General features: G+C 45.4%; 1 protein-coding gene across 3 annotated transcripts in view; it reads right to left on the bottom strand.

The window, feature by feature from the left end:
- The window catches only part of GALNT13 (polypeptide N-acetylgalactosaminyltransferase 13), a 205,012-nt gene that overhangs the window by 68,794 nt on the left and 111,017 nt on the right, over window positions 1-25,201 (bottom strand). For all 3 annotated transcript variants that reach the window (XM_075757377.1, XM_075757376.1, XM_075757378.1), the window contains 2 exons: window positions 21,841-21,939; window positions 9,437-9,571 (listed from right to left, as the gene is read on the bottom strand). In XM_075757377.1, coding sequence (XP_075613492.1) covers window positions 9,437-9,571; window positions 21,841-21,939 — 234 coding nt within the window. The remainder of the gene's footprint in view (window positions 1-9,436; window positions 9,572-21,840; window positions 21,940-25,201) is intronic.

Raw genomic sequence — 25,201 nt, 5'->3', positions numbered from 1 at the left:
ACGCAATTCTCAAAGAAAAGCCTGCAGATATTATAACAAATCACCAAGGGGCCATTTGGTATGCGTTCAATGATGAATGTAAGGCTTTTTTTCCTCTAATTATGAGAGGAAAGAATTAGTAGTGCTAACAGAAGTAGCTTGTTTACTAAATAGCACTGCTCAAAGCATCACTGATTCTTCACTTACATTGTTTTAAGTGCAATTAAGCTGCTATCATTTTCTACTATAACCAGAAATGCAAACAAGTCTAAAAATGCCGCTGCTGCCTTCATCAGCTGTTCCCTTTTATTCAGTGCATAATTTCATGCTAGACTACCGTATCATTGGGATTTTTTAACTGTCTCATACACTTTTTCTTTCTGTGTTCTATCATTATTTATGCTATTACAAAAAAGGTCTCGTTTGCTTGGAAAACAATTAATTACCAGGCAACACGATACTCATACAAGCCAGCCTAAAATTTCTGTTTTACTCAAACGTGAGAACAGAGACACGGGTGCAGAGCTAGCTGCACAGACGTGCAGATGCACAGGAGCGAGCTACGTAGTTTCCTGCTTACCAAATGTATGCAAATACCAGCTCTGATGAGAGAAGGCTCTGAACGCGTTACGGCACAACGATGGAGCACAGATCCTTTACTCCAGCGTTGCTTTACTCTGCGGTCACTATAGATATCAGCAATATCGGCAACGGCGGAAGTTCTCAGTTCGAGAAAGTGACTTTTGCCAGTGAGAGGCACCAGCAAAACGCTGTTCGCAGCAGAAGAGGTACTCGGAAAATGAGAAAAAGCCGTTTCTGGGAAGAGGCTCTGCGAGGAGTGCTTGAGCAGGGCAGGGCGTCCCCCGGGATCGGCTTTGCGGGCTGCGATAACTCCGCACCGCCTGCCAAGACCCTCCCGCTTTAGGGGTCTGCCGCTAACGAGAGAGGCTTTCACCCGATTCCAACTCAGAGATGAAGGGAAAAGCGTTCGACTGGGGAGGGGGTAAGAAATGAGAGCAAACCCCAGCTCGTATCCCTGGGCGCGCGCTGCCCCATCGCCATCCGTGACGTTACCCAGCCAAACCGGCCAGGACACAACCACGGTGGTGGGCACAATCTTTTTGATTCCTTCAAGGGTTAATGTTTCACAATTACCTGTTGATGATTTGAAATTATCTGTGATTGATGACTCTAGGATTGAAATATGTAAAATTGGGAATTTTCAAAGTGAACATTTCCGAAAAATATTACACAATTGGCATTACTTGTGTGTCTTGGAATAGGGACCGAATCTTTGGTAGTGCAGACAGTAACGATCACGTTGATGTCAATAGGTCAAGGTAGTTGAATTCATCTAAAATTAGCTATAATTAATAGTAACTACTACTAACTAACATGAAACATATATATTATCAAATACCTATATCATCATCTAAGAAAGCAAGAAAGGACCTCATTTGAGTTTAACAGGCAGAGAATGGAGAAGCATTTTTCTGGGAATAGCTGAAATCATTGCATGTTATCTTTGCTTTTTAATACCAACCTCCAACCGTTCGTTAAAGGAAATAGTCAGTGGGGCTGTAAAAAATGTTTCTAAAGACTTCCAGCCTTGTGTAGTTTCTTAGCATCCACGTTTGCAAGGGGCTGCCATCGCAAGCCTCCACGGTGGGACCGTGGGTGCCATCCTCTATCCTGCTCAGGGTCAGGCACGACTGGGTGATTATATGAAGAAATGTATGGGTCTGCGTGACAGAAAAATGGTAAAAGTAAACAAAACCGGCAAAGACAAAGACAAACAAAGGAAAAAGCAACAGAGTGTTTGATGAGACATCCCCAGCAGTGAACCAGCTATAGCGGAGAGCCCTCTTCTGGGAACATCTAAAGGATAACTGTGTCTCTGAACACGCCGGGGGCAAACTGTAGACAAATTGTGCTAGCTTACACCATCCCCCCCATACATACGTGGGAGTATTCATGAACTCAGCTTTAGTTTCACAAAAACAGTCCTCACTGCTCTGCTCTGAGGGACCGCTCCTCATGAGACCCTTTCCCTTCACAGTTTCAGTTCAGTTCCTGTCCTAAACATCCTGAAGCTTACTCGGGCATTACTAAATTAAAAATACGACAAATTAAACATTTACATATAAGGAGAGAAGAATTTTTTTGCCAACCACAATTTCAGCTCTTCCTTCCCCGTGCCACGCCAGGCAGAGATGGGGGGGGAACTTTTATCTCCCTGAATTCCTGCAGAGCTACCCCATCGCCTCGGGTACCCCATCACTCCTCCCGCATCCTGCCCTGGCTGCTGCCCCCTCGCCTGCTCCTGCTCTGCGGCTTTGGCTTGGTAAGGGAAAAAATAACGTACTTATAAAGAGGCCACTAAAAATACCAAGAACAAATGTCCTTATAAAGTCACTTTGAGTAACCAGCGCCAACATCAATGCTTGGTTTGGTTTCATTATGTATTATTGCTTCGTGTTCACTCCTGTCTGCTCTTCTTTTTAAGGGAAAACAGAGGTACATAAATAAATTAATTTGAAATGTAACAATCTCTCTATATTATTAATGGTTATATTATATTAAATGCCTGAATTTAGTAGATTCTTCACATGGGTATAAATAGTACTAAGCATTATTTTGCTAACCTGACCAGACTCTTTTCTCTGGTACTTTCTAAGAAGGTAATAAAAAAAACCTGTAATGTTTTCCCTACTCACTTTTAAAGGACTAAGTCCTTTCAAATACATAGTAATAAGACCGCAATTTATAGCTATATTCAGATTATTGGCCATAATCTCTTAGGGTAGAAGTTACTTTGACTACACCACGTCCAGCTGATCCCATATGAGAAACGGTCACAAAGTCCGGAATTGTTTGCAGGATGGAGCCCAGCAGCTGAGATACTGCTGCTGCACGGTGTACTGACATTATTACCTTCTTAGCCAGTCACGATTAGTAAAAGGGGTGAAGGGGCCATGCGATCTCGTACTCCCATTGCTGTCGATCTTCTAGAGGCAGTGCAGCCTTGCTGATTTACGTACGTTAAATTCGTGGTCTGGTACTTGGATCTGACACGATATCCCCGAGTGACCAGGCTGGCACATACATTCTGTGTATAGCACTGGCAGCCCGAGACCGTATAGCGACTACCGGAATAACTAAGGCATGTCGGAGTCGCACCTATGGAAAGGCACTAAGTCACGTCGCGTTCACACAGCACTGCTAGAGGAGTGAGCAAGGTGCGCTAGTCTAGGGTTTGGTGCAGGGGTTGCGGTTGTTACCAGACTTACCTCAAAGCTATATTCCCATTTACCAGCGTACTGATGGGGGGGGAAGAAAGGAAATTGGGTCAAACAGCGACTCGAGAAACATTTTTGAAGACCCTCATCTCTTTGCAAATGCCAATTCAACAGCTGTGCACAGACACGGTGTTTAGTGACAAATAACAGTAAGTACGCCAGATCAAACCCTGACGTCATTATTCACGCATGATGAAATGAAACTATTTTCTATCAGACATTTACAGCCTCATTTTTTTCCACGTGTTACACGTCATCAGATTTCATCACACTGCACACTCAGAAATTTGCCTGGACGCCACCGGGAGACACGACGGGAGCCGCCAGGTACATGAGCACAAACACGGACACGCTCCGCACGGCTCCCAACCTCAACCCGAGGGATCTCTCTGGCACCGCACACCAGCCGTATGGAACTCCTGCAAAAACACCTCCGCCAAGACCAGTGCCCCAGCACAGGGGGAAAAGAAACGCGAAAAACTGCGTAGCAAAATCGGAAAAATTAGTTCCGCTAGACAAGCAAGATGACACGCTGAGGGAGCAACTCTGGCTCCAGCCCATCACAATTCCTGGAGCTTTTTCTGCTGATCCACCACCTCGTTTCCAACCCCCATTCCAAAGCAAACAGCGTTTATGCATTATAAATGTGTTATAAAGACATGCTGATAGGAAGCCTTTGAAAGCCAGGAAATTCTAACTTGGCACGTCCCATCGATACAGCTGATTTAGAGACCTGCCCTTGCAAGGTAATGGGCAGCTTGAGAAAGGGCCAGGAATCTTAATGTGCTGCTCAAGGAGGAGGAAAGAAAAGCATTAAAATTCAATAATGGAAGGTGATGGATTAAAAAAAAAAAAAAAAAAAAAGAGAGAGAAGAAAAAAAAAAGAATGTCCTGCCAAGATGTAAAAACATTCAGAAAAAAAAAAAATGTTTAAAAATGCTGTAAACCGCGAGCGCCTGAAGTGTTAAAAGCCATTTTGCATTCGACATAGAGAGAGGAGCTGCGGCCCGTCCCGACCCAGCCCGCTGGGGCGAGCTGACACCGAAGCTCGCTGCTGCTCCTGGTGACAGCAGGTTTATTTATTTAGTGTTCCCTTAAATCCAGGCTAGACCATCAACATCTCGTGCTAGAAGGGTTCTTTTTAGACCATATAAATACTACGTACCAATACTGCACTCTCTTTTTTTCTTCCACAAGTAGTATCTAAAGCAAGCTACCCTATCGGGTAAAGGCAAAGAGGCAGCGCAGTGAAAACTGCGCTGGAGGGAACAGCGATGGAATCGAAGGTTTGGCAACCCCCCGCAACCCGCGGGGCCAGACCCGGCAGCCCCGGAGCCGCAGCCAGCGCCCGCCACGCTTCAGGCAAAATCAAAACCGGAATGATGGAATGATCTATTTGAATAACAACAACAAAAAAAAAAAAATCACTTCTTGATTGCAAATGATTTTGTCTCAACATGGACTTCCACTTTATGTAGGCATTAAAAGAGAATGCTTCATTTGATTCTTTCCATTTTGGGCTTTGCAAAAGAAAAAACCAACCCCTTCAATTTCCTTTTTAAGCTCGATTCAAAATATTTTCCACATTACAAATGAAGTAACAAGCAAGCAACGGGTTACTGACAGAAAGTTACTCGAATAGCTTTCCCTCCTACGCCAACCCTCTCCATCAGCCCAGCGACTGGTTTCTAGCTGTGCCCGTCACTCGGCGCGGACACGGCCGAGCTGCCACCGGCGCCACGGCACATCCCTCCTGCCCGCGGCAGCTCCCAGATCGTACCGCGTGACTTAGCGGAAACTGCTCGCGGCAGAAAAGCAGGACTTGTGCCACGTCATTTTCCGTAAGTTTTTTGATCCGGACAGGAAGCATTTCTGTGTTTCTATTCTATTGTCCTATCATTAAGCAGAAAGTTCATAAAACTAATTTTTAAGGTTTTTTTTGGAGAAAGACTCAAGAATAAGTTAGCACTCTGACCATTCATCTAGTTATGTGACACGACCACAATCCCGGCAAATGCCAACTTAAATGTTTGTTTTCTTCCAGGTGAGAGCAATCATCTGGGAATTACGATGTTCCTTCCCTAATGCGCGATTCACCTACCTTTTTTAATTTTTAAACTACATCCTCTTCTTCCATGACGTCTTTCAGCAACAAGACCTGTGGCAACCTGCTAAAATTTAGTACCTCCTCATTAAGCTTTTGCTTAATGAAGGTTTATTTCTTTAGCGTTCCCTTAAATCCAGGCTAGACCATCAACGTCTCGTGCTAGAAGGGTTCTTTTTAGACCATATAAATACTACGTACCAATACTGGACTCTCTTTTTTTCTTCCACAAGTAGTATCTAAAGCAAGCTACCCTATCGGGTAAAGGCAAAGAGGCAGCGCAGTGAAAACTGCGCTGGAGGGAACAGCGATGGAATCGAAGCTTTATTTTCATTAAGCTTTTGCTTAATGAAAAAGTAATTAAACTCAGTTCTGCGGTGTTTTGGGGTTTCCCACGAGGCGTACAAGCCCCGACAAGTACTGTGCTGTTTATGGGCTATGAAGACACCGGCATCGTTTTAACTCCGTGAGACGTAACGCAAAATGCTCTGCTTCCACGCGATAACACTGCTGCCACGCAGTGACCAACCCATCGATCATCTCAGTTATCAGCCGATTGATTTATCTCAGTTATCAGCTGATAATCCAACAGGATCATCGCAATTTGAAGCGACGCAGTTCACAAGGGCAGACTTTTTGAAGAGGTGAGGCACTTTGGAAAGCCTTACTGCACACCTGTACGACTGCCTGACCCAATTTTGACCCAAAACACAAATGCCAATTCTTGTCCTCTCCCCCAGCAAGCAATTTTCTGTTCTGACAAACCGACTGACACCTTTTGATCGCTATTTTCTTCCGTTCGTTCAAGTTAACTTTGCATCTCAAGCGCGCGTAAAAATGTATTAATAATTCTGAGCGTTAAAAGCATTTCGCACAAATTCAGACACTTTTGGTATGAGAAAATGAGAAAAGGGGCTTTTTGAATGGCCTGCTTCAAACCTATTAAGTCTGATACTTTCACACACGTGTATGAAACTGATATTTACCTCTTACCACCACAAAATCTTCCCAGCTCCTTGTTTATTTTTGAAAAAATAAAAATGCTAGGAATATCTTACAGAACTGTAATATTATTAAGGTACATGTAAATACTTTAAAAAGACTTTCTGTGATTTTTAGTATATTATCTATTTAAATACCACAATTTAAACTAAACTCGAGCATTCTAGAAAATTTAATAACAGTATGTAAATCAAAGAAAATTGTCTGAAAATCTCTATTGAGAGATCCCTTTTATGATTCTTTACATCTCTCCTTGTCCCTCCAGATGTGCCCAAGGCACTGCCCTCCATTACCAAGCCTCAACGCCTAATCACCTTTAACCGGAGCAGGGATGTGGTCTGTAACCACCGCACGACACCCAGCAATCTCCTTAATTCAAGTTCTGGGTAACTAAAGCAATGTAAAACTGAGAGCAGTTTTGCTGGAAAAACAAATGAATGGATACAAGGGATTCAGGCAGCGTGTTGCAACTGCTTCTCTGGAAAAAAATCATTAAAAATATCACAAGCCTGTTGCTTTCTCACTAAGAAATACTGCATATTGTGGTATGTGTGTGTATATATATATATACTGCCTATAGGTATGTATCTGGAGGCTTCCTGCAACACTCGGACATCACCAGGCAGCAAAGCGAAGGGGAGCAGGGCTCAGCACCGCGGCACGGTGCCCCCCGGCTCGGCCAATTAATAGACTCATAAATAGAAGATAAATACCAATACTGTCATCAAAGGGAAGCTTGCAAGCCGAAGTCTGAATGTTTACAGGGTAAAACTGTTAACAAAATCATTTCTGTCAATAAATGGAAAGGTAGGTCATGCAATGGGCTGTCGTTTAGACGTAGAATAAACAGCAAAACCGTTGTCTCGGAGATCCCTTGTATAAAAAAACGGTGTATTTCTTTTTTATGAGCTCCACCTAATGGTTGATTTTGTTTTTACACAGCTACTTAGAAATTTTCCATTGTGGATCTCTTATGCTAAACTTAAGAGAAAAAATACAGCATGTTTCCAGTGTTAAAGGTAAAGGAGAGCGAATTTGGTTGGAAGAAATTTAGCTTTCCATGCAAAAGGCGAAAGCAGCTATTTCTATGAAATGTTGGAAATACTTTTTAAAAGACTACACGTCTCTTAAATACATCAGTATTCTTCTAACTTTGCAGTGATGGAAACGTGCCAGCGCTAATCTGGCTTTTCTAAATGGAGCCCAGCAGAGCCGGGTAAGCGCAGACCGTGGGGCAGGCGGTGTGAAAGCCCGGCTCAAAGGGGAAATTCCTTTTCAGTCGCCTGCGCCCAAAATATTCAAAGGAAAGCGACTGGCAGTATAATATTTTTTTAATCAGGAAAGATTGCTCTTTGTGCTTGTGCAGAGAAAAAGGCTGTGGCGAGGACCCCTGCCTGGGGCCGTGCGCAGGGCGATGGAACAGCCGCCGACGCTTGGGCAAGGCGAGAGCGAGAGCAGCCCCCGCCTGCGGAGTCCAGCGCAGAGCTGAGACACAGCCTTGCTTTCTGCACTGGTTGTGTTAGCTAGGACGGGGCTGTAGAAGCTTAAAAATAATATTAAAAACGTGTATTTTTAAAATTAGTATTTATTCAATATTCAAAATCTATCCTTTAAGGCATTGCTGAGGTAGGCTTGAAATATTCCAGCTTAATAGTCTGACAACCTGGTATTTTAAGGTGTTACAGCTGAAAACCGATCCGTGCGCACCGGTGGGCAGAGGATGCTACTGCTGTGCTACGAGCAGGAGGCAAAAGGGCGTCTGCATCAGGGGGTGTCGCACCAGACAGACCCCCCGTGACCTCTCCAAACTTCACCCAAAAGCCTCCCCGGGCCCAAGCAGGGACCTGCCTGCACGTGCTCAGGGCACCCGAGCACAAGGAGACATCGCTGCCGGCACAGGCTGGGTGCACCGTGCCCGCTGGGTTTGGGGAGGTGTCATTTCCTACGGAGAAATTAAACCTGCGACACCCACTCCTGGTCCTCGGGCACCGGTCAGCACTACGCTCCTTAGCTTCCCTTTGAAACAATCTCAAACTGATTAAAGATCAATTATCATGTGCTTGCAGGAACAAAACCAAGGAGGATATAAGATCTGAAATCCCAGGTGTTAACTGCAGGCATGAACATCCTCAACACCACCTAACAATTATCAAAATATGCATGCAGTTTGTGTGAGAAGAAAAATAATCTTTAGTAAAAAGAAAAATGGTTTAAATTCACATGTTAAACTCAAGAATGGATCAAACATTACCAAATAAATCACACCTCGACGGTAAGTATCGTCATCGTTGTTCTACTCGGCAGCTCAGTGGCAGGATCGCACGCTTTTTTCTTGCCGTAACAGGTTAGAAAGGTCCTACCTTGAAGAAAATGCTAATACCTCTGTGTGACTTTCACCGTACAAAACTGCACATTCACATTTCAAAGCAAAAGCCTAAACCGAATGTTTTAATTTTCATCTGCTGTTTCTTCCCTCATTTAAAAAGAAGAATTATTCGGCCATAAAATCATGAGATATTCGCGCATAATTTGTAATAATTTTACAACCTCTCCATAAGCCATCCAATTTCGTCAGCCTGCACACTCTCAAAGCCCAGGAAAAGCCACCTCCCATCCCATGGCAGCGTCCAACGGAACGGGGACGGGGATACGGAAAATGGTTAAGCACAATTTATAATCCAGAGTCAGTAAGAGCCAGCAGAAATAAACTGGAAAAACTGTAACTGAAAAACAAATAAATCTTGTTTTGTACTTCATTGGTATAAAAAAAGCAGAATACTTCTTTAAGTTTGTAAGAATGCAAGACAACGCCAACTACTAGAAATGGGCTTTTTTAAACTATAACTGACTTTTTCACCCCTCTCAAAATCAGATTCGTTGGAAACCGAATTTAAAACCTGGAGGTGAGCTGAATTACTGCGCAGTGCCCAGCCCGTGCTCGGGCAGCCCGTGCCACGAGCTCCCTGCCCCGTGCCACACCGCGGCCGGTAAGCCCAGACTCGTGACTGCGGGTGCCCGGCGAGCGCGGGTGCTCTCCTTGGCGCCGCGGTACCTCGGCATCGTACTCCCAGAGCTGGTTCCCCCTCATGTGGTGGCACTTGAGCATGATGACGGGGCCGTTCAGCCTCGAGACGTCCAGGCACAAGTCGTCCGTCCGGATCTCTTTGTCAGCAGTGTAAGAAAACACCTGGAAAGAGAAAACGATTGCAGTGACAAAGAATTAGCAAAAGTCCTAACCCATGGCTGATTCCGAATATACGGAATTTTCACTCCAGCGGAGCAGAACTAGGTTCTTCTCCAAACATTGAGGTGGTGCTTTGGATTTCACGAGGGTTTCATGCAGGTCTCTCCACTGGTGAATGGCTGTTGTATGTAAGAGAAGGAATATCATGTTTAGGAAAAGAAATTTTATGGGACTGAGCCCAGGAACCACCCAGGCACACACTCACTTTTACCTCCTGGGAATTCTACAAGCATGCGATTGTGGTGGCTGGCTTCAGGAGAACTATCACAGACCTTTTAATACAACGGATAAACCCAGCCCATCATTGGAAGAATCCAAACTTGTCTAAAATAAGTCTTCCTCCTAGTATCTGCCTTAACTCTGGGTACCAAGGATTATCTATGTGAAAGATTCACATGCGTGAATATTTCAGAAATATGGTGTCTCTCAATAAAATTAGGAAATAAATGAAGACACAAGAGAATACTCCATCAACAAACTCCTATCAAACCAGTTATAAGTTTCAGAGGATCTCTATTGCTTCATCCTCTCCTTGCGGAAAATCCTTTTCTTAGCAAAAAGTGAATTATTTCTGTTCTCTGGTCCCCCCACCTCAGCCTGTCCAGCAGGATCCACCACCTCGCTGCAAGGAGCATCTGGTCTGCTGCTGGGGCTCACACCGCCGTGGAAATAGGAGCATGAGAAAATCTGCAGTTAATAAAATAATGTCAAGACCACGACAAATGATGGAATTATGATGTCCCATTCAGGTTTTGATGGGTATAAATATGTATCTACATTTGCAATGGAGGAACAGTCCTGTCAATAATATGCAAAAAATTCATTTTTGTGGCAATGCTTAAATTAACAAAGACTTATCATCAAAGCACAGATGAATACAGCATGTGGACATACGCCTCAACTACTTGGTGGCTTCCGAGTTCCCTTACAACCTATTCCTCTTGTAAAAGGACTACAGTATAATTAAGAGACTGAGATCTGAACCACAAATAACACAGTGCCCCAGGGGATGTGGATCCACTGAGACTTCCAACAAAACATTAAACTGCACTCAAGGAAGAAGAATCAATCAAGCATCAAACGAAAACTTCATCAGTGGATTAATGAGAGGGCGGGAGATACCACGTCACTCAGGAACACGATGCTTGGCAGTGCTGCTCTAGGACAGGTAACTCTCCCCACGTAACTCTTCCAAGCCATCTGCTGCACCAAGCAGCCAAGGGAATAAAGGCAAAGGGTTTGAGGCTGGAGGTTCAGACCAGTCCTTCGGAGCAATCACGGAGTACGAAACCAGGTCCAGATCGAAGCCAGAGAGCAAGAGCTGCTCGGATCAGCGGTCCTCCCATTTTCCAAATTTCTTATTCACCGCCCGCCAGCCACTTGTCTGGGTGAAATCTGGGATCCAAAGGGACGGCAAAACACCAGCTGCCTTTTGCATTTATTCACCCAGTGATAAATCCCCGAGATCAAATCTGAGGGTCTCAAAGCGTTGCTTTCGCTTGAAAACACATTGGCCACAGGCAAATACTCAGCAAGAGAGATGTTTAAACACCAAGCTGCCAGTGCTCTGCTGAGATCGCACCCCAAAGCACGCTGTCCTTTTGGAAGGAGGTGAAATGGGTCCATGGCACATCAAAAATGCCACTTTGTGTTCATACGGATATTTTCTACGTTTTCCTTCCCCGCTCTTCTGTGTTCAAAGCCTTAAAAAACCCACCCCATATAACCTCAGCCGAGGTGCTGGAAACTCTGTATACGTACAAGGTTGCTCAGTTACGTTCTGTAAGTATTTAGAGAAGAGAATTTATAGGTGAGGGCTGACCGAGGAGGAGACACGGGTGTCATTTTGAAAAGCAGCTTCAACCACGTCCATCTCCGGCAAATCTCAGCGAGAACTAAAGCATTCACAGGTACTCGAGTACGTTAAATGTATGGCAGGAGAAACAGGTTTTTCAGATTTTCAAATTCGTACAAGCTGTCACACTCATGCACTTCCCAAGTTTCAGTTTGTGTCCTGAATCTGTGTGATTTTTCCCAACTGTTCTTTTTTATAGTAAGATGTCTGCCTACACCTTGTCCCCAGTAAGTAAAAACCAAACACTGATGAAAAAGGTCTATGTTTGATCAGACCGATGACCGCTTTTTTTTTCTAGAGGTCCGACAGATGTATTGCCCTCTTGATCGGACGAGCTGACATGAGCACATCCGGCTAAGTTCATGGAAGTGCATAAGGTTACCAAAAAAAAAACAACCAAAAAATCAGGATCATTTGTGAGGTTTCATCAAAAATTGTACAAGAACAGTCCACGTTCTGGACCAAACTCAAGTCTGAAGGTTTTATAAAAAATTATTCAACTGTTTATGACCTTCTCATTTATATTAACATCTGAAAATTCTTCTCCAAAATAAAACAATGTAAGAACAAAATCAGCCTTTTTCAATCATTCCTCAAGAGTTCCAAAAATCCCCTTCCAGTACACTGTTTTGAAATTATTTTTGGAATAATAAGCACAGAAGTCAAGGAGGAAGAAAATTTGGGAGAAATTAATAGACTACCTAAAATAGGTCCAAAAGACTACTGGCACTATAACATTAAGCTGCGATCTCTAGAAATACAGACCTATTTGTTGGGAGGGATATAGATCTCTCCCATAGACATTTTTATTTCATTTATAAGTAAAACACGCCCTACGTGTCCAGCAGTGCTACTCATACTGAGCGCACTGCTCAGTATTCAGACTCCCAAGTGTCACATCCTTAAAATCATCCGTGGTCAAAACTATCCTACGGCTGGATGGGGGAGAGGAAGATGTCATGTAGTCGAGGTGCTGAAGACCTGGGCTGAAACGACCATTATTCAAACCCAGATACTGTAATAACATTCAGCTACCAAGCTACAATAATTAATATTCAACAAAAAAACCTTTTGGGAGGGCTCTGGTTTTTCCTTTAAATAGCTTCAGCCAAAAATCTTACTTACTTGTAAAATACTGGACTTATTTGCCTGCTGTCATGCCATAACTGGAACAAGAAACATGGGCAAATAATCTAATAATCTGAAAATCACAGATATAATTTTTAGCACAAACTATTTCTTGCTCAAAGTAGCAGTGTGGGTTCAAGAATGACTCCTGTGACTATACCGTACAGATAATTCATCTCTTCCGACGCTCATTATTAAGAGATTTACCCACTACCATTTGTCCTGAAGCAACTTCTAATTTTCAACTTATTTGTGTTGGTTTTTTACAGTGAACATATTGGCATCAGGCATTTTCTTCTAGTCTCAGAGAGATGTTTTTAGCCTCAGAGACATGTTTTCTTCTGTGTTTTACAGAAAGCAAATACTTATATTTTGAAATGTATTTCCATTTACATATTTATTTTTCCTCTCATCTTTGATAATTGCAATACACTGTTCCATTATATCTTTTGAAAGAATAAGTGATGTCTGAATTAACAACCACAGAAGATGGGTTTGAAAAACACGCCGTCTTAAGGAAGAAACATGAATGCTAATTAAGACGATGTAAAATTATCAGGCTAGCTTTTTGCTACCATCCATATTAATTATAGATATAATTATATTAATGATATATAAAAATAGCGAGTGAAGAACAACATGTTGCATTTTATAGCTAATTAAATAGCGTATTTCACACCATGCATTGCAGCGCAAGACAGGAGAGGAGCAGGAGCCCAGTCTGCTGCGGCCGCAAGTGCCCATGTGTTGGGGACGCGACCGACCTCCCCGCTGAGCAGTGGTGGGGAGCACAGGCTGAATAAAGTTCTGTCCGGTCTTCCCTTGCTTTTCTTCCGCGGCCGTCCCCAAGGGCTGGTGGCTTTTGCCGTGGCCAGCCTTCCCCTGCAGCCACGGGAGCTTTGGGTCTGGTCGGAGCAGAGCGGTCCTGCCGGGCAGGAGAAGGGGACGCTCCATCACCAGGAGCAAGTTCCTGGGCAGGAGCCGCTGCCCCCAACCCACGGGTGTTTGCCGGCTTGCTTAATCCCAATTCATTTTCCAAAAGGGGTTCAACAAGTCCCCAGTGCATGTGAGGTAGATACTAGTAAAGCAGACACTAATAAAGTCTCCAGACTGACAGAATACAAAACACTCTCACAACCCGTGCAGCACTTTCCTATACAGACACAGAAATACCTTCGCGCCCTTCTGCTTCTTGTGGAGCTGATCAAAACGAACAGGAACCACGTGTTTTCCACCAACACCTTGTCTTTCACAGTGCCTGCAACCCTGATAGAGACAGATTTACTGCCTATGCGCGGTAGCGGGTTTTTATAGGAGTTACTGTATTTTGTATTTATTTTTGCTAATATCCTTTATGAATGCATTTCCATACAGCAGGTTTAGAGGCAGACGTAAGCCCTATAAAGCCAAAGGGCCATTAAAGCCAACCCCTGAGACCGAGCCATCGGCCAGACTGAACTGAGAGACGCTGATAACTTCATTACTACTTTCACGCAAAAAGGAACTAACGAAGTATTCCTCCCAGTAAAAGCCTGGGAAACTAATCAGTTTGTTCAACACCAATAAAACGCCAAGCAACATCATGAAGTGGAAATCAGTCGAGCGGTCAACACAAATCTGTAGCTATTTATATATATACATATATATATATATATTTGGGCTGCAACAGCCCATGGCCAGAATTTTCCTTTGCCGATATCTGGTTGTCCTTTTCTTTGGAAAACAGCCAGGGTGTTTTGTCAACTCATAAGAGGTTTAATACTGAGAATACTGTTCACAAACCCTTATTTTATGCATCATTATGTGGAACTAAATCTTAAGGATGCATCTGTACAATCAAGGCAGAAGTCCACTATGCAGCAAAGACAGTTATAAACTGGACATGACTAAGGACAGAGAAATCTAATTTATTCTGACAACCACTTTAATTATCTACTGAACTCCCAAAGGGAAATTTCAAATTCACCTTCCCTAATGGAATTAAAATATTCTAATAAAGGCTGCAAGGAAAGCACTTTTCCTCTCCTCCTGAAGTTGTTTATACATTAAATGATGAAAGTCACCTTAGGCAAAACAGGTGAATCGAAGCCGATTCCCCTGCCACCCAACAAAGATCCAGGTCTCACCAGGTAAGTCCCTTTTGGGGGCAAGGACTTACATATTTTGCCTCTTCCCTGACATCTTGCCTTTCCCAAGGTCACTTAAGCATTTTAGCACCTGAACCGATCCAGAACTGCCACGTGGAAAAGGCACCTCACGACTCAGTCTCAGGATTTCCACCAAAGAGGACTTTTTGGAAGATTGATGTTCAACAGGGAAGTCCATCCCCTATCAGAGAACAACTGCGCTAACTCTTGGGAGGGAAAAATACCCAGTTCTGACACTCCACTGTACAAAGAACAGCTCTTTAGGAAAAGAAAAAAATAAAATAAAATGTGATTTTCATTCCTGCTTGTGTAGTATGCAATCTAATCGTACGAGAAGAAACGCACGCGTGCTTTCTTCGCCTCCCCAGACGCTCCTGTAGCATCCAGCCCTGCTGGCGCCTGGATGCTCATTACGCTGACCTGGGTGGAGAGGAGCAATTCCTGTGGCTACAGCCCTTCAGAGCTCCAGCCCTTCATCCGGAGCCTTTGGGATGGGCCGTATCCAGCCCTGGTTTAATTCCAGCTAATTTACAGAACAGGTTTTAGGTTTTGCTACTCCAATAGTTTCTTTTCACCCTGAAGGAAGAGAATTAAACTAAACCCAACAAACCCACCAAGACAGTGGGTCCCACAGGAGGACATTAAATCTGATCAAGGGTCGACCTTCAGTTTATTAGATGACCTGAAGACGTGCCCAGCTGGGAGCCCCTGAATAGCTCACGGGTTTCCCTGCAGCCCCTCCAGCAGTAGGGATCAGATTTATTTCTAAAGCAGAGGTTATGCCGAGACCTGTAACGCCATGAAAGCAACCGTCATATGAACCAGTGAACGGTACAGACACCGCCAAGCCAGAACTGGCTTTTGCATCTTGCAAAGTTCATATAAAACTTGTTTTCAGCCTCTAACCACCAGTGCCAAGAATTCATTTATCCTGGTGCTCAGCCCATGGAGAGAAACACTGTGATTCAGAGCGATTCACTGTAATCCAGAGAAACACTGTAATTACCACCAGCTATCACAGATCGAAGTCAATCGTCAGAACTATACTAAATGGACAACGTAATACAAATAAAATAAAATAGGAGAGAAGAAAACCGGCTGGCAGCATCTTCTGGGGACACGTACAGTACCAGCAGCGGGGATCTGAGGAAACACCCCGGTTTAGCGAGGCTTGCGAGGGCTGCCGAGGACCTCGGGTTAGCGCAGTCAGAACACGGCACTGGGAAACAGGCTGGCGCCAGCCCTACGTGCAAAGCGTGAGCACGCTGTGCCCAGGGCGAGCACGCCTTTGTGCAAAGCGTGAGCACACTGTGCCCAGGGTGAGCACGCCTTTGTGCAAAGCGTGAGCACGCTCTGTGCCCAGGGTGAGCACGCCTTTGTGCAAAGCGTGAGCACGCCGTTGTGCAAAGCGTGAGCACACCTTCTTGATATTCAAACCTTTGTCTTCCACCACAGAATCCTTTGTCCTTTTTGAACCCACTGTTGTTCTATCTGGATTTCAGATGCATTTAACATTTTGCACAGACACAAACCCCCCTCATTTTTTGGCCCCACAGGGGTGGGGGATTGTGGGGGTTTGTGTGTGTCTGTTTTGTTTTGACTTGGTGGAGGTTTTTTTGGGTTTGGGTGGTTTTTTTTTTTTTCCCCCCAGATAGCCATCACTTCATGAAGGATGGCTCCCTACACACCTACAACAAAAAGCTGTCGTTGCTTCCAGGATCTCGTGGTGTTCATTATGCCGTGCCAAATTCACACGCCTTAGAGCAGGTACAGCAAACACTCGGATTCTGCACTTTATCTGCCCAGGCTTCATTACCGCAAGGTTACACATCTAATGCTAGCCTCCCCGCATTCCCTGGTGACCATTTCTGCCCATTTAAAGCAGAAGCAATTCAGTTTTTCCACAGACTCTAAAAAGAAGGCATTATTCTCATTCTGACTGTGCTAAATAAGACATACTGTTATTTAACGTGCAGGCATGGCTCCTTTGTTCCCCATTAATCACAGTTATTTTAACGGTGCTGAAGATCACCCAGGGCTCCTTTGTGCTGCATCCCGAGCAAATCCAGAGTATTAGACAGTTCCAGCCCCAAAGGTTCATCACCTCAGCCCATAAGAATGATGTAAAGTCTGCAAGGGGAATCATATATCAGCAAAATAGACTAACAAAATATAAGCAATAACTAGTTTTATTCATAATGGGTCTGTTCAGAAGATGAAAACCTACACAGAAAGTCAAGTTAGGGAAAACAGGAGATTGCAGAAGTTGGAAAAGGCAGAAAGCGCTCAGAAGGGCTAAGTCGCTTTCTGGTAATCACTCAGGAAATCTCGTATTTACCTAAGATACCACAAGTAACAAATCAAAGCACTGAACTCCAAGTCTGCAATGGGTGCCGTGTCTCCTTACCCAGCGAGCTCTCTAAGGAGAGACTGGAGATCATCGGGTTCGACATCAGCTGCACGAGTACTGCTCTGCTCCTCTTTTCTGCAGAGCTTCTATCCGTTGTACAAAGAAACATCCAACTGTCACTAAACTAGTGGATTTGTTCTGTTCAATCCTGTGCATAAAATGCTTTGAGATAACGTACTGAACAGTAAGTCGATAAACGAGCTCACTAAAAATGTAAAACGTGACTCCTGCATTAGTGTTCCGTGGCCGAAGTGCCGGCTGTGATCGGATGGCTCTGCTGGCATCAACAGCAAGTTCACTTCAATCGCTTGCCGTCCAGTACCCAGGGCAGGCCTGCCTCTCCTTCGCATCTGGCAGCGGTATGAACAGAGGAAAAAGGGCTCGTCATAACCTCCTGAAAACGGAGGCCTTCCGTTACAGAAACGTCTCACGAGTCAGGCAGCTCACGCATGTCCATCCGTTCCCAGCAGTAAGCAAATTATCATAGCGTACCGATAAATTCTTACAAAGCGAGAGATTATAAATTATTTTTCTACATACCGCTACACAGAAAGCGCTCGTGTTTGGAAGGCATTTGAAAATATACACATTTAGTCTGAACGGGGAAAAAATGGAAACTCTACGAACTAGAACAGTTTCCATTATTTGGAGCTAACTGGGGAAAACCCAACCCGCTAACAACCCTTACTGTGCGTGTTGGGGTTCTTTTTGGGCTGTGAGTACTGAGCCTGAACTTTCTGTATCAAAGATCACCAGAAGGGAGCCACGTTCCCCTTGCACACCTACACAGACACACCGTTCAAACGTTGCTCGCCCTGCAGCAGCTGCCCCAGGTAAGCTCCTACCCAGCAAACCCTGGCTGATGCAATTCCACCGTCACTCAAACTGAGAACTGACCAAACACTCCCCGTCCCGCGGGAACCACAATGCCCCTTCCAAAAATTCCTAAATCCTTCTCCCACGCAGAACCGCCACACACACACGATGCCATCAGCCTGGGCAGCCAGTAAACGAGGCCAGGAGCTCCGACCTGCCCGGGGAGAGATTTTCATGAAGCAACATTCCCTCTGTGCTCAGGGAATTGGGGCGGGCTGTAAAATGGTGGAAAAGGCCCCAGACGTGGCCTCTGCCGGGGCTCTGTGCGCCCGCCGGGACCCTGCTGAGAAACAGCCACACCACTGCTGACGCTCCGCTCTTCTCATCGGTACGGAAAAACCAGCACGGTATTTATCTGGAGGAAACATCTCAGAAGGAACAAGCAGCCCCTTTCAGGTACCGCTCTCATCAGCCTCAGGCTTGCAGCCACCTTCGCGCCCACCAGCCTCCTCGCTGGGGAAACGCAGGGAGCGCGCTCCGACAACGGAGCTGACCTCCGCGCCGCTAACCGAGCGCTCCTGCCGCTCCAGACTGCCCACAGCTGCTCTCTCGGGCACGGCGAGACCAAACCGAGAAGCAGAGGGCAGCGCACGATGGCACAGCTCACCCGGCAAAGCGGGGAGCACCGCGGGACCCTTCCTGGGGCTTTGCGGCCGCGCGCCCACAACCACGGTGTGCTTGCTTCTTTCCTGGTGATTTTTTTCCTGACAAAAAGCAGGTTCACCGCTATACCTGGAGCAACTGAAGCTCCAGACGGGAGAAAAGGCATAGGGTGCTAAAGAGAAAATCAATAAGCTGTTTGCTGTTTCGTTTGCTCTGCAGCAGCCGAGAGGAGAGCGGCTGCTGCCCCCCGCTCTGCCCCTGCAGCACACCTCCAGTGCAACCGCCAGCCTGCGCGATTCCCCAGCCCTTCTTCTTAATCCTATCCCCCTCCTGCCCGCGTGGGATCCTGTGATCTGATTACTGGTATGAAGAGAGGCCCGACGCTCCCGGTAACTGCAGAAACGGATGGCATTCCCATGGTAACGTGGTAAAAGCCTAACCGGTGTGCCCATCAGGACGGCTGTAGGCAGGAGAAACAAACCACTGCTTCACCCTCTACCAGACCACCCAAAGGAACGAGTTTCCTCTAAAATACCACAAAACCCAGAGTCAGTTGTGGGGGAAAAAAAAAAAAATAGTGTGAGATTGATGTGTCATCCCCTCTGTCTGAGGCTGGAAAGGAGGATAATAGGGTTTTTTCACCCACAATTCACACGTGGTCAGGGCTTTCTTTAAGCAGGTACCTTCCTCCTGAAGAACATCGCTACAGAAGTAACACACTGCCCAGGAGACGTATGCGCAGAGCTGGTACTCCAGCCACTAAAGCCATATCCCCACCGTAGCTCATCTGAGGACAGGCTTTGCTTTTTTTTTTTTTCTTTTTTCTATATAAAGCAAAGCAAACAGTTCTAAGATGGTATTTGACTGTATTAGGAGATTTGTGGCTTTTCTTTTAAAGATCCTTAGCAGCCACCAGGTCCTAACTGAGTTAGGATACTCTGAAATACCCACGCCAACATAACAACAAATCCTCCCCAGTTTTATACTCTGAAAACAATTCTCAAAGAAAGAGCCTCAGTTAATGTATTTCATTTTTCTTAATTTCTGGAAGAAATTCTTATTTTTTAGAATCTTGTCATCTTTAAGTCCTTTAAAAGACTTCAATAGCTGTGAGATATTTGCCTCTGCCTCAAGCTGGATCGCGCCCATGTGTCTTGCTCGGCTCTAATGAGCTAGGTATTAGTCTTGCTTCGTTTTCATTCTGCAGTACTTTTGTTCCTCAGCTATTTCTGTAACCACACAACCCCCCCGCCCCCAGCATCCACATGTCTCATTAGAACAGAATTTAATAAAGATAACTTGTAATGGGAGCTGTGCACGAGCACTAAAGGATGACTAACGTTCTGCATGTAGGTCAGGTACTCCTCCCAAACCCCAGCAGATGACGGGTACTGCTCTTTGCTCACGCAAGGGCACGGCCGCGGAGCCTCTGCGTCCTGCAGGTGCACACAACAGCCGGATCTCTGCTTTCTGGCTGATGGGAGAGCTACAGAGGAGACTGCAACCAAAGTTTCTTTGGGTTTGAAATAGGTCAGGCTCAGAAAGAATGGCTACATTTAATAGCAATTAGGGTTTCTATAGGATACGTGGTCCATATAGATATTCACAACCCATGTGTCCATCTCAGAGCCTTACAGCCCTCCTAACCTCACACCTGGTACTTCAGAGGAACTGAGGGCTTGGAGATGTGACAGTCGTCTGGGATTTTTCTCCTCTCTCAAGAAAAAGAGAAGGGTCTTCCCACCGTTACAGAAAGAAGGGGAAACGCACCAAACGCCCAAGGTGTAAAGAGAATCTTCAACCTTGGTCATATGCAGTCCTGTTAAAACACTAACACTTCCATCTCCTAAGGCAAGTTTGGAAAGATAGCGAAGTTTGGGATAAATACGATGGACAACCTTACCTCTGAAAGAAACACAGGAACTCACTCTAAGGTCCTGCATCTTCTCATCTGTTTTTAGCAGGAAGAGCCACTCCCCCCAAGCATTGCCCCGTAGGTATATGGGCAAAGCCCTTCCTGGGGAGAGATACCAGCACTAACTTCAGGTCTAACTGAGGGAGCTGAACGAAGGGACTTGGAGTCTTTAATAAGGAGGAGATTGCAGTGAGTTCTGACGAATTTCCGGGTCAGATCAGTGACGGGGGGATGGAGACGGTGCGGGAGCATCCCACCCGTGCACGCCATCTCTGGTGCACCGCGGCAGGCAGCAGCAGCGCACGCCCCCCGTCCTGCAGCCATACCTCCCTGGGTCACATCCCCTAATTAGAGGTTGATATTGCAAACCCCACCTAAACCCCAATGAAGCAGCTCTCCTAATTTGAATCCGAGGCAGCAGAACACGCAAAGTTTGCTGTTATTTAGGCAGAGCGCAGGTACAGTCATCAGTGGTACAATGAGCTGAACGATTGCGTCTTATCTTTACACTCCTTTCAAACATACCCAAGACAAGTGAGACACCCCACGCCCCCACTATCTGAATTTCCACTCATGAAAAAAGCTCAACCCGCATGAATATTCTGCAGGTTTATTTTTCACATACACATTTTGGAAACAGATGAATTCAGCCACAAGTCACATCAATTCTTACTCGTTTCATTTTTAAAAAGATTTTTTCCCCCCAATGCCAAAAAATAAATTCAAATTCATGATCTAATTTTCTGATGTTAGCATCTGAAACTTTAAATGCATTTCTCTGCACTCTAAGCAGCAGGAATATATTCAATATATTCACTTGGACACTTTGCTGGACCTATGGATATGTACCGGTAGGCTTTCAAAATTTGCTGCTGTTCTTTGAGCAAACAGCTTTCTGAGTACTCCTAAAAGCTCAAAATCTCAAATATTTTGGAACTTTCATTAATATCGTTGCTAATCGCTGCTGTTGATTTTTACAGTGAACCAAGATGCCTCCATCAGAGCCGCAGTGAGTGAGGACGACTGAGGGGACCCCCTTTTCATCCCGACACCCGCAGCGGGTCCCACCAACCCCCCTGGCTCAACCCCCCCAGCACCCCCATTTTCTGCAGCGGGGAGGAACCGTGGGCAGGTGAAGCTGCAGCTCCCGCATCGCTCTGGGGGAATTCAAATCCATCTTTCCTGAGAGCTGTTGTGCCCGTGGTTACGCAGCGGCAGATGGAAGCGATTATTGTACAAATAATACTTTTTTCCCCCCTATTTTTTATTTTACCTTACCTGATTTCCTCCCATGCCGTGGCAGTTGAAAATGCCCACTTTTTCATTTTCCTTGCGGCCCATGTTGTCTAAACACTGGTTGGTTTCAACGTTCCTGATCTGAAGAAAGAAAGAGATGAAAATATTCCTTAAAAAAAAAAAAATCCTGTAAATGTCTTATTTGTGCAGAAAAAAATACATCACTGTAAGAGAAAGTACATTATCCGTGCATTCAACTGTATGAATATATTTTAACTTGCAATTTGTAAATATGTCACACTCCCAAAAGAAAATGAAAATAATTACAAAGAGCGTAATGAGATTTTAAATTACATATTAAGTCTAAGCAGGAACAGCATTCAAGGAAGATCTCATTCGATGCCCTGCTTTGTTTTGTTTAACAAACAGGAGGCACTTTTACTTCTAAACAATGCAAAAGTAATGGCTCGCCCAAGAGAGGCACTTTTATTTCCTCCCAGCAGGGCCGACTCCACTCCAAGAGAGACCAACTGAGGCGGAGCAGCGCCTGACTCCTTCAGGGCAGAGGCTGCTGGACGGCTTTGACACCGAACACGTGCTTCTTACAAGTTTTGAAATAAAACATTCCCCTCGGAATCTGTCCGTCCTCAGAGAAGAACACACACGCTTAGTGCACATCTCCGCTTAAACAAACCATTTTGACATAATTTGTGCGCGGCACGGCGGGAAGGAGGCGGCTTTACAAGCACATCGCCTGCGACACAGCCTGCGACGACGTGGTGGGCTCCCTCCAGCCACGCTCAGCTCGTGCAATTGCGGCCAAAGACCATCGGGGCACGAAGCCACGAGGAGCAGCAGTACCAGAGCATCGCTCCCCAGAACGTACGTTTAGAACATACATTTATCCAGGAGAACAGCTGAGTACAAAAGCCATCAACCAACTTCAGCTGCGCACGAGAGGAGACGCCACGGTCCCCCCGAAGCTCTCCACGAGGGCGTGTGCGTTCAGCCTGCCCAAAGCCCCGCACGTGCACGCGGCCCCTTTCCTGTCGGCCCCCCCACAGCACAGCGGTACGAACACCGCTCGCCCCGCTCCCAGCAGCACGGGCTGATTTTAACGTGGGCAAAGCAAAAACGTGTCTCCGGGTTCCCTCATTCCTTTGGCAAAACCCTTGTGAAACCCTGTAATGAGAAATATTTCCGTGGCACTTAGTGCAGCTCCCAGCCACCCGCACTCCCCGTGCCACCCGCCGAGGCGCAGTAGCCAACCATGGCCACCAGCCCGGCCTTAACGCAGCAAGGCAGGCAAAACCAGACGGAGCAATCTGATTAACAACGCTGGGGAAGAGCAGCTCAGCAAAGCCCACGTGGTCTCTTCTTAATCTGCTCTAACGTCGTTAACCACACGGAGAGAAGTCGCCCCACCTCGTGCTGGGGAGCCATCTCCCAGAGGCTCGTGCTCCAAACCGCTTAAATCCCTCCGGAGCTGCCGAGGTGCGGAGAGAGGCCGCAGCCACCCGGTCTGATGCCCCCTGATAACCGCACCGCTGGCTTCCACCGTTTCCAGCAGCTTGTAAACCAACCGGCCCTTCTTTAGAGCCCAGCAAATGGCTTTACGTGGCTGCGGCAGTACGGGGCTCGCTGCCGTAACCCGCTGCACGTGGCCACGACCAGCCGGAGCAGAAACGCTGCAGCTCGGGGGGGGACAAGGCAGCTCGTGGACAACCCTCCTCCTCCCCCTCTCCCTGCTCTCCTCCAGCATGTGCCCCTCTGCTGACCACCAAAGCCACTGCAGGACCTAAACTCCGTCTGAATGATTAGCCCAAATGGTAATCCCAGCCCAAATGGTAATCCCAGCCTTTTTTCCTAATTCACCTTTTTGAAGAAATAGAGCTTCCAAGAAGTAGAATTACCAAGAAAGGTAATTTTTTTTTGATTCATTAAAACAGAGGACTAAAATAAAAAGTGACTTGAAAACTCACCTATGATTATTATGTCTCAGGTTTAAAAATTCATTCTTTCTTGTCTTGCATTTATTTTGTATTCACTTTCAATGTTACATGATTAAAATGTAAAAAAGAATATTCAGTATTCACCACACTTTGCACATTTAATGCCCGTTCTGAGACATATTTTTGTCCATCTAGGACATTCAAATATAATACAGTCACTGTATATAAGTTATGTTCTGACTGAATGGAAAATTTGGTTGCAAATAAAGGCTTGGCAATCTTCAGGATCTGCCCATTAAGTGCACAATGAATAAACTTTATAAGCTACTAACAAACTTCGCTCCATACAACTCCACATTTTTGAAATTTCATTTAAAAACTATGCACTTCATTTATAAAAGCAACTGGCATATACGAATTAGTTGTGCAAGAGCCAAATAAAATCCAAATTAAAATGTAATACAATGCTGACTATTATTTCCAACACGTTGGGTGGTGCGCGTGAACCATGCACAGACATTGTCCGAATTTAGGACAAAAGGAAACAGCCTCAAGTTGTGCCAGGGGAGGTTCAGGTTGGATATTAGGAAAGATTTCTTCACCAAAAGGGTTGTCAAGTACTGGATCAGTCTGCCCAGGGAAGTGGTTGATGTGGCACTTAGGGACGTGGTTTAGTGGTGGGCTTGGCAGTGTTAGGTTTATGGTTGGACTCAATGATCTTAAAGGTCTTTTCCAACCAAAATGATTCTGTGATTCTATTCCAGAATTAATATTCAGAATCTATTCTGATTTAAATCACACCTGCACTATCTTGCAGGAGGCCATAGGTAAATTAAGGATCATTACCCCCAGTCTGTCAAAATTATTCACTCTTTATCACTGTTTATGCTAGAAAAGAACACAATACGCACTTGCACAGTATAAATCCGAGGCTCAATGTTGAACACTCGTTACATTTAGATTGCACTGCATTAGAGAAGAATTTTCCCGGATTTATTATCCAATCTGGTTCTTAGCAGCCAGCAAACCCACGGCTCCCACCCGAGGGCTGCTGAGCACGGTTTTCTCTCCGACGGGAGCGGAGGAGCAGGTCACCTCCCGACCGAGCCCCTCAACGCACAGCGCACCTGCGGAGCAGCCGGGCACAGAGCGTGTGGACTGATGATCTCGGCTGCACCGACAAGTCAGATGGGGAGAAAGAGAGGAAAATGACTCAGAAACACACTTCCGATGTTTTAAAAATTGTCCAATTACTGGTGATGGTGGTACCTGAGCTCTAGGTCTAACAATCCACTTTACGGCTCAACTGGCAGTCAGCAGCTGTAACAGTCAAGTATGAGTTTTAATTCATAGATCCTGTCTGAACTGCTGTTTCCATAGAAACTGAGGCTGCGTTGGTAAAAATAAGGTGTTTTAATAACTATTTTATTACTTTCTCATACTTTTATTTT

The sequence above is a fragment of the Balearica regulorum genome, chromosome 6 (genome assembly GCF_011004875.1).
Source record: "Balearica regulorum gibbericeps isolate bBalReg1 chromosome 6, bBalReg1.pri, whole genome shotgun sequence".
NCBI lineage: Eukaryota > Metazoa > Chordata > Aves > Gruiformes > Gruidae > Balearica > Balearica regulorum.
Note: the sequence above shows the minus strand (reverse complement) of the source record. Positions and strands in the feature narration are given on the sequence as shown.